This window comes from Salvia miltiorrhiza, chromosome 2 (assembly GCF_028751815.1).
Source record: "Salvia miltiorrhiza cultivar Shanhuang (shh) chromosome 2, IMPLAD_Smil_shh, whole genome shotgun sequence".
Taxonomy (NCBI): Eukaryota; Viridiplantae; Streptophyta; class Magnoliopsida; order Lamiales; family Lamiaceae; genus Salvia; species Salvia miltiorrhiza.
Window position 1 is genome coordinate 47,054,150 of NC_080388.1, and position 9,681 is coordinate 47,063,830.

The 9,681-nt window shown below is 37.6% G+C and overlaps 1 protein-coding gene across 1 annotated transcript; it reads right to left on the reverse strand.

The window, feature by feature from the left end:
• Nucleotides 1-2,111: 2,111 nt before the first annotated feature.
• Nucleotides 2,112-3,759, reverse strand: LOC131011756 (peroxidase 43-like). Its single transcript, XM_057939593.1, has 4 exons — nt 3,473-3,759; nt 3,215-3,397; nt 2,797-2,959; nt 2,112-2,729 (listed from the first exon to the last, which is right to left on the reverse strand). The coding sequence occupies exons 1-4, from the start codon at nt 3,677-3,679 to the stop codon at nt 2,326-2,328; spliced, it is 957 nt and encodes a 318-aa protein (XP_057795576.1). The 5' UTR covers nt 3,680-3,759; the 3' UTR covers nt 2,112-2,325.
• Nucleotides 3,760-9,681: the final 5,922 nt, after the last annotated feature.

Below are 9,681 nucleotides of genomic sequence, written 5' to 3' on the forward strand. Positions count from 1 at the left end.
TGTTTCACGTTAAAAACGGAGGGACTTTTTTTATACTCCCTCCGTCCGCCAAAAATAGACCACTTTTACTATATCGGGCGTCCGCAAAGAGTATACCACTTTCCTTTTATAGAAATGGTCCCACCATCCACTTTAATCTTTTATCCTTACAAATACTCTTTATTTACAAAAAAACCACTCCAAATTCAATCTCAACCACACATCTCATAAAGTGGTGGGACCATTTTTCCACTACATCAAAATTATCATCAATTTTATTAAATCACGTGCCCAGCCAAAATGGTCTACTTTTGGCGGACGGAGGGAGTATTACACAAAAATGAAATATTTTAGCTACTAATATCTGGAATTTATATGATTTATTAACCATATATTGTTAATGAATAATACTATTTTTTACTACTATTTTTTTTATTAATTCTTATAAATTTTAATTGACTACCATATATAATCATTAATTAAGTGTGGCTAATAATTTTTATTAATTTTCCATGAAAGTGTATATGATATTAAGAGTTCAATAAAAACAAATATTAAAAAATAAATGTGAGTAAATTTTATTACCCACACATAATTAAATGTCATTAACTATTTAAAATTGTCTAATGAATTTACCTTAGGCTGGCAAATCGTGCGGGTCGGGTCGTTATCGGGTCGACCTGATAAGGCCAAACCCGAACCCGACCTGATAAGGGAATGCTCGAACCCAAACAGAACCCGACCTGATACACCTAAACCCGAACCCGACACGAACCCGATATCAACACGATTTGAACCGGGTTGACACGACACGATAGCGACACGATCTGATAACGACCTGATAACAACACGATTTGAATCAGGTTGACACGAGAAAATAACGACACGATCCGATTACGACCTGATAACATGAACACGAATTTGATATGGTTCATTCACAACAATAATAATAATAATAAAAATACAAGATTCGTCACATATGCTCAACATGTCCAATCGACATAGGAGGAATTTAGAATGAGGCATAAAAGTATAATAAAAGAAACCATAGTTAAAAAAGGGAAGATATTGAAACCCTAAACTAAACTAAAGTGAAGATAAACTTGGGTGTGCGGCGGAAGTTGGAAGAATGGAAGATATTGAAACCCTAAACTGAAGTGAAGATAAAAAATTAGAAATCAAAAATTAAAATAAATATTTAATAAAAATAATAATATCACTATCGGGTTACCTGAATCCGACCCGAACCCAACCCGAACCCGACCCAAAATTATTAGGTCCTTATCAGGTCGACCCGATAAGGACCCAAACCTTATCGTGCGTGTTACTAACCCATTAATTTCGTGCGATTTCGTGTCATATTTTCGTGTCGTGTCGAAAATTGCCAGCCCTACACATATTTAATTATGTGTGGGTATACTGCCACACATAATTATATGTCACAAATTATGTGTGGCTAATAATTTTTATTAATTTTCCATGTAATCATATAAGATATTAAGAGTTCAATAAAAAATAATTATAAAAAAATAAATGTGAGTAAAATTTTTTACCCACACGTAATTAAATGTCATTAACTATTTAAAATTATCTTAATGAATTTACCTACACATATTTAATTATGTGTGGCAGTATACCCACACATAATTATGTGTCACAAATTATATGTGGCTAAAACTTCATATTCTTGTAATTAGAGCATATAAAGTGATTCCTCATAACAATTCAACGAATTATACACTAGTTTTCAAAATTCACTTATGTACTTCCTTTTGATTTATGAGAGGGGGAGCAATGAAGTTTGAACTCTAGACCTTGTTGCTTACATGTAAAAGTTCGCACTGTTTAGATGTTTATCTGGGAACGAGTCACTTCATGTGTATTTAAATGCATTAAAGTATCAATTACGTACTCGTTTGAGGAAACTACTCTATGTGGGCTTAACAAGGCTTAGTTTCACCTCATTATAATATAATTACAATAGATGAGCTATCAAATACATAATGAGCAAGTCATGCACATATTGCAGCTTCAAATATGTAAATTCTTTGAAAATTAACTTTAATTCTATACATCCAACAAGAATAAAAACACTTTACTCAAAAAAACCAAAAATATTCCAATAATTTTGTTAATTCACTTAACTCGATAGAATATAAAAATAGTAAGATATTGAACAATCATGATAATAGAAATCACAGTTTAATTAAACATGATAAATGTTTGGGACATTATCCATTTAGGGTGCGTTATGATTTATTTGTTATGGGTGTAAATAAGTTTGACAAGTCTTTAATTGTTGGATTACACAAGTATGTGCAATATATATGTTGGTAAATAAGTGAGTTAATTAAAGGCATGACAAGTTCGTCTAATTTCCCCGTTTGATCCCAACTTGACACCAATCCGCCCCATTCTCAGCATAGCCGTCGCAAAATCTGGTGCAAATTTGGAGCCGCCGGCGTAGAAATCCACCACTTGTCTGGTGAAACCATCATCGTATAATCTGGCATCCGACGCTAATACAGCAAACCCCTTCTTAATATTTCGCATGATTTGATCGTCGAATTTGTCTTTGGTTAGCGGATCCATAGGGATTCTAGCATTCACGTCTCCATGTTGAGGGCACATCCCTCTCAACTTGGGTAAGAAACTAGGACTGATTTGAGGATCCCAAGCATTTGTCTCGTTAAAATCGTACAGTCTCTTCGGCATAAAGAAACACGCAGTCGTACCAATCGTGTGTGCTCCTGCACACTCAAATTAATTCATTACATATACTTAATTAAATTGTGACAAATAAATTAATTAATTTACCGCTGAGTAGGACAAGTTCTTGATTTGAAAGACCTTTATTTCTGAACTTGGATTTGAGGGTTTCGATCGAGTCGTTAACCTCTGGCATATCACTCGCAAGCTCTACGTTGGAAACTCTCCCATCTCTTCTTCCAGTTTCAACTGCGTAAATTGGCCCTCCAGCCTTCCATAAAAAAAAAAAAAATTAAAAATCGATTATAATATTATTTTAATTTCATGAAATTATCACGTAAGTGCGTGGAAAAATGAGGTAGAAAATGATAAATATTGCATGACGCAAGTCAAGAAAAACGATATCACAACACCAACTTTTTGCGATAAATTCCATGCTCGTCTCTCCTCACAAACCCTCTAAATATAGAAAATTTGGCATAAATAAAATGACGTCATAAATATCTTCTCTGTCTCTCTCTCTCACCAGAGCAACAGCATCTCTGGCGGCCATGGCGACGATGTCGGCGCACGACACAACTCCGGGGCACTGAGCTTCAATCTCTTGTTTCGCTTTCATAATCTGCTCAAAACCTCCAACTCCTTGATGCCCCACCGCTTTCTTCTCCGCAATTGCTCCGTTTTCGATCAAAATCGAACCATCACAACCCTAATTAACCACACAAATCAACGCATGCATATGCATATACACATACAGATATATAGTGAAATTACGAAAACAGACCTCAACGAAGCAGTCGTGGAAATGGAGGCGGAGAAGAACGGGGGGAATTCGTGGATCTGCAAGAGTGGCTTCTCTCACAACAGATTTCACAATGGACTCCGCGTTAGGGCATGTTTGGGAGTAGAATCCGATTTCGAGCTGCCCTTGTGAAACAAGATTGATGAATAACAAATACAACACAAGAAACACCAACTCTGCAGAATTCATGACTTTTTATTTTCAGAGGAAAAGGGTTTGGTTGAAATTTTGAGGAATATTTGCATGACTTAAATACGTGATCATCTAACAATGCTTTTTTTGTTCTTGTCTTGTACTGGAGCACATTAATACTCATTTCGAATATTTATTCAAATTAGTTGGATATTCGACTATTACCAAATACGTTGCATCTCCATATTTAATATTTATCGATAAACCACTTTTATATGTGATGTTATGTTGAAAATTTCCATATAAATGAATATATGTAATAACGCTGGCGACAGATCATTTCGTATTGTATCATCTAGGCTCACCTTTCTTACCAGAGAGGGAAATACAGCGTTCAGACTTTGTTAACATTTCATATTTGTCATTCGAATTATACATATTTTTCCACCTTACTTAAAATACTTTTTTTCTTGATGGTTTACTGCAATCTGTGTTGGCGAGTTCATTACACTTTAGGGAGAAAATAAAAAAAAAAATAAAAAAATCAGTCGCTGCTCACCGACAACTTTGGTCAATTAATTTTTGGAGGCAAATTGCAAGTAAATTATTAGGTCTGATAACAAATTAATGCAACAAATTGAATTTTAGACAACAATGTGAAAAAAAGCGCACAGCTCGGGTAATTAATTATTTGTCATTGCACTTTAATAGTGGTGATGATTTTTGTAAATTGTACGTATACAACTGAAAAAATATGTAATCTCAGTTTTTTTTCTCTCTTTTTTTTTTTAATATTTATTAACAGCTAAAAATGCTCATATTTATAACTTCTGACTAAAAATGTTCACTTTTATAAAAATTTTGATTTTATGCCCAAATTAAGATGAAGAGTCAAAATTTTCCTTGGATATTGATGGCTTTTAAATTATTTTTTGTATAAAGTTTTACATTTTTCTAATATAAATACAAATATATAAAAAAAATATAAGAAAAAATAGCTAGCTGTAAAAAAAAAGTAGGTTATCAATAATTTAATTAATTTGAACATAATCAAAATAACTTTATAAAAATGAATATTTTTCATTACAACGTACAGCTTACGTGAAAAATCTCAAAAGTGTGCATATGTGGAATATTAATGGTTATTATTGTTATGGAAATAGTTAGAGCATTCACCGCAGATCTCTCAAAATTTTACTCCTAAAAATAGTCTTCCCTAAATTATTTTGAACCCTTATTTTACAATTGCACACAACATCTCTCCTATTTTTCATTATCTATTTTATAAATTTAGAATTAGATATAAGGGGGTTTAAATTTAGAATTAAATTTGAGGGGGTGTAAATTTTTTTGTGAGCCCAACTTAATATAGGTGATTTGTTGGATGATCATTTTATCTCACTTTTTATTATTTTAGCTCAAATTTAAAGTTAGGATTACTTTTGAGAGATCTACTGTGGATGCTTTTATCTCCACGAGCATCGTGTCTCTATTTTAGCAAGTGTTTTTCCAGGTGTAGCTCATACGTGATATATAAAACACAAATTAATTAATACTATGAGAGTGTAAAGGACAATTGGATTAGAGAATATTTATTTGTTAGATAAGAGGGATAATGTGGGGATCGGAAGGACTATCGTGAGAGCACCTTTTAAAATAAGAAATAAGAAATAGGAAAAATGTATGAATTTTATGTAGTACACGTATAAATTCGCTGTATAAAGGTATTAATTGCGAAAAATAAATTTTTGCTACCTTTGGGATTCGAACTTAGAACCATGAATTCATTCAACAGGATGATGAATCAATCGTATATCTTGATGATCTAAGGGCTGAAAATGATTCTTATTTTATATCTTAAGAAGTGCACTTATTTTAGCCATTCCCGGATAAAATTAAGAAAAAATGAGAAATTTGGCGGTGCCACATAAACCACTACAAAAAAACGTACGATTACCGACGGTAGAATGCCGTCGGTAATCAGACACGGCCGCCGGTGAAAAATGCTACCGACGGCGGTGCCGTCGGCAATTTGCCGTCGCTAATCGGCTCGTCGTTAACGACGGCGACCGTACGCTGCCGGCAATTAACGACGGCGATGCCACCGCCATCGCTCGTCGGAGAACGGCGGCGCTTTATCGGAGATTTGCCGACGGTAACCGCCGTCGGTAGTTAGCGACGGCATTGTTACTATCGGTAAAATTCGCCGGACGGTGGCCGAGAAGTCGCCGGAAACCAACGTGGCTACCGATGGCGGTTACCGTCGCTAGTCAGCGACGATGTTGCCGTCGGTAATTTTATTTATTTATTTATTTATTCTATTTATTTATTTATTGTATTTCTATAATTTTTTCTGTATTTATACTGTATTGCATAAGTTAGCCGAACTTTCGAATCGGTCACCCAACTTCCCAGTGGATCACCCATCTTGCTTGTGCTCTGTGTCAAGGGATATAAGGGTCACAATAGACTCGAACTCAGGACCTCATACCTTAATTATTAAAATAATTATACATGCACACTGGTATAATCGTTAGACCAATACACGCACATTGGTATAAGGGTCACTTGTTTATAATAAGATTGTATGCGGTATATTTATTAAAAATGAAGATGTATTTAATGGATAAGTCGAAATAAAAATATACGAATGCATTTAATATTGTACCGAGTAAGTATATATCATTAAATAAAAGAAGAACGGAGAACCATTTTCAGCCATTCGATCATCAAGATCTACGGTGAATGTATCATCTTGTTGGATGAATGCAGATCCTGAGTTCGAATCCTAAAGAGAGCAATATTTTTTTTAAGTGTATTAATTTTAACAACGAATGCATTAATTTTTACAGTGAATGTATTAAATTTGATGGTTCTCACGTTCTCACAAATATCTCTCTAGAACCACACCCTATATATATTATTATGGTGTAACTAATTTGTACCGTTAACCATCTCATGTCAATTAGAATTGATCTATACTCGGTTAAAGAGCATGACAATATGTAAAAATAAAAAATATAATGTTATATAGTTATATAATATCATAAAACATCAGTTTGCCATAGGAGAATGATACAGTAATTGAGAGTCTTATTAATAAAATATTGAAATATGAAATGGGATTCCAAAATTGATAGTCCCGAGTTCAAAGCATTAAGATTTGGGCTGAGTTTATGTCTTCAATTTGGGCTGACAATGAAAAAACGTGAAGCGCCGATCCTGCGGCGAGATCGTTGACCCACCCACCTTCAGCTTCCCACACAGCAACGGCGACCCCGTCGGCCGTTGCCGTTCCCATCGAATCCACCCCCACCGGCCACCGAGACCATCGCCTCCACCGCGAACATTCAAAATCTCCAAGCGCCGATCCTGCGGCGAGATCGTTGACCCACCCTCCTTCCCTCTACGCCACGCTTAGCTCTGACAACCAGCAGTCATACAGCCGTCCAACGGCACACCGTCGCCCGATCCAGTCGCCCGACCGTAGGACGCTTTCGCCGGCATCCAGTCCTCACCGGTCATGGAACCACAGACGACTATCGTGAAGGCGACCCTTGATTCGGATTCTCACTCGGTCTCGGAGGCGGCCCTTTCTTCGGCTTCTAAAGAGCCGCAGAATGGTTCCGGCACTCCCTCGCCGGTCACGGACAGATCCGGCCTCAATCTGCCGAAGGTCTCCAATAATTTCATAGCTTCGAGTATTTCTAGTTCTGGGAAGGCGGCTGCGACTGCGGGCGTCCTCACGCAGAAGTCCTTGTTGCCGCCGGTTAAGTCTTTGCCTGGTGATGGTTCGGCTGACAGGCAGCGGCCAGACGCCGTTGGGCAGTCACTTGTCTCTAGCGCAAAGGGAGGATCGATGGAAAATTCAGGGAATGATATACAGGCCTCTGGCGAAAAAGGAGAATTTCTCCCGAAAAATATTTTTGTGAGTAATGGTGTTCAGCGTGGCTCTTATGCGGGGGTTGTTGCCCCTCAAGTTTTACGACGTCCGGACGTCTTCACTCATAAATTCACGGCGCTTCAAGCCCAAGACTCTGGTCATGGCTTCACTCTTACCTTGCCTTCTGAATTTTGCAAGGAACGATTTGAGGACTTTCAATTCTCGATTATTGGAAGATTGCTTTTGAAGAAAGGTGATAAGCCTCGTTCGACAGCTGATCTTAAGCAGGAACTTCAATCACTTTGGAAACTTTCTTTGACATGGAAGCTGATTCCTATGTGCAAAGGTTTTTTTATCTTAAAGTTTCAAACAATGGAGGAGAAAAATCTTGTGAAAGCACGATCTTTATGGGAGTTATCTAAGGGCTCTCTCCGTATAAGAGATTGGGTGAAAGGTTTTAATCCTTATAAGGAAGTTTCCTCGCTGAGCCAAATCTGGGTTAGAGTATATTGCCTCCCGGTGGAGTTTTGGCACCCGGAAGTCATCACGGCCATTGGCAACGTGATAGGCACTTCTATTAAGATTGATGGGGCGTCTGCCCATGCAGACGTTGGGCATTTTGTTAGATTGCTCGTTGAAGTTGATTTATCCCTTCCGCTTCAAGAGTCGATGCACGTTCAAGGTGACGATACTTCCTATCACGTTGAGTTTTATTATGAGAAGTTGCCTCTTTATTGTACCCACTGTAGGATCACTGGGCATAGTGTTGATAAATGTAATAAGGTCAAGAAACAGCCTCGGGATGAGGCTGAGAAGCTGGAATCAAAGGATGCTACTCATCCTGGAGTTTCTGTGTCGAAAAAACCGTCATGGCAGGCCAAGGCTAGGGACAATTTTCGAGTTTTGGAGGAAAATGAGGTTGGGGAAATTGTGGTGGAAGGGCCTGAGATTGATTCTTCAGCGCCAAGATCTGCGGATTGGTCAAAGGTTACCGAACAGGCGGTTAAAAAACAGATTGCTGTTCCGGTTATTGAGAAAGAGGCTGTTGAGACGCGGAACGCTTTTCAGGCTCTTGACTTGGAGAATAATGCGGAGACTGTTTTGGATATGGGTGTTGATCCTATTTCTGGAACGTCTTTCGGGGTTCATTTATTTGGGCCGAATTTGTTGGAAAAAATCTTGGTTCCGGTTCAGGGGGATAAAGATGTGATTATTAAAGATAGTGACTTGGTCATTAACGAGGAGGACTCGGATGTGGAGGAAACTTTGGAGATGGAGGCTCCGGATGGCGCGGGTTTGAACAGCCCGATTATTGACGACACAGTTGTTGCTCTCGAACGTGACCCAACTTTGGACAAAAGAGGGGGTGTTTCGCATGAAGGTAACAAGGAATTGTCCGCTCTTGGCCCGGACAATATTGCTAGTCGCATTAGTCAGTTAGAAGAGCAGGTTAGTCAGGGGATGAAAATGCTCTCGGACAAGACGACCAAGCGGGGACGTGGCCGCCCAAAGGGCACGGGAAAGGGCATGGGAAGTGAGCCGATGAAAGCGGTTCCGGAAGGTAGCATAAAAGGTCGTCTCAGGAATGCGGGGGAAATGGGCTACAAGCCGAGGGACTTTGTAGTTGATTGTAGCAATAGTGATAGCATGAGGGCAATGAATAATATAGTACATAGACGTTGGTCAGATGAGATGGACGACTATCCTGATTTATGGGATTGCTAGTGTCTTCAGGTATCTTAGCTTAACGATCTCTTTTTGAGTTTCGTGCCCTTAGTCTGCGTTTTGTGCTCTCAAGGGATTTTTATCTTTTTCTTTTATAATAAACCTCATTTTAATAATATCATAAAACAAATAGGGGAAAAGTAAAGAGATAGAGACCAAAATTGACATTTTGCTCATTTTAGGAGTTGAATTGACCTAAAAAGATAAAATAGAAAAATAATGACGAGTCATATTGACTTAGGTCCAAACAAATATAGGCTAAATTACTATGTATAAATAATTCCAGATAAGTCAAATAAGTAATAATTTATTCTGCACTTTTAAAAATCGAGACTTAAATTCAAGAGAACTAGGATAGCATTGGCAAACCCTTGTTCGTTTTCACTATTCTATTTATACTTTAATTATCACGTGAAAATTATGTTAAGAGGTAGCAAAAACTCCAAAATTA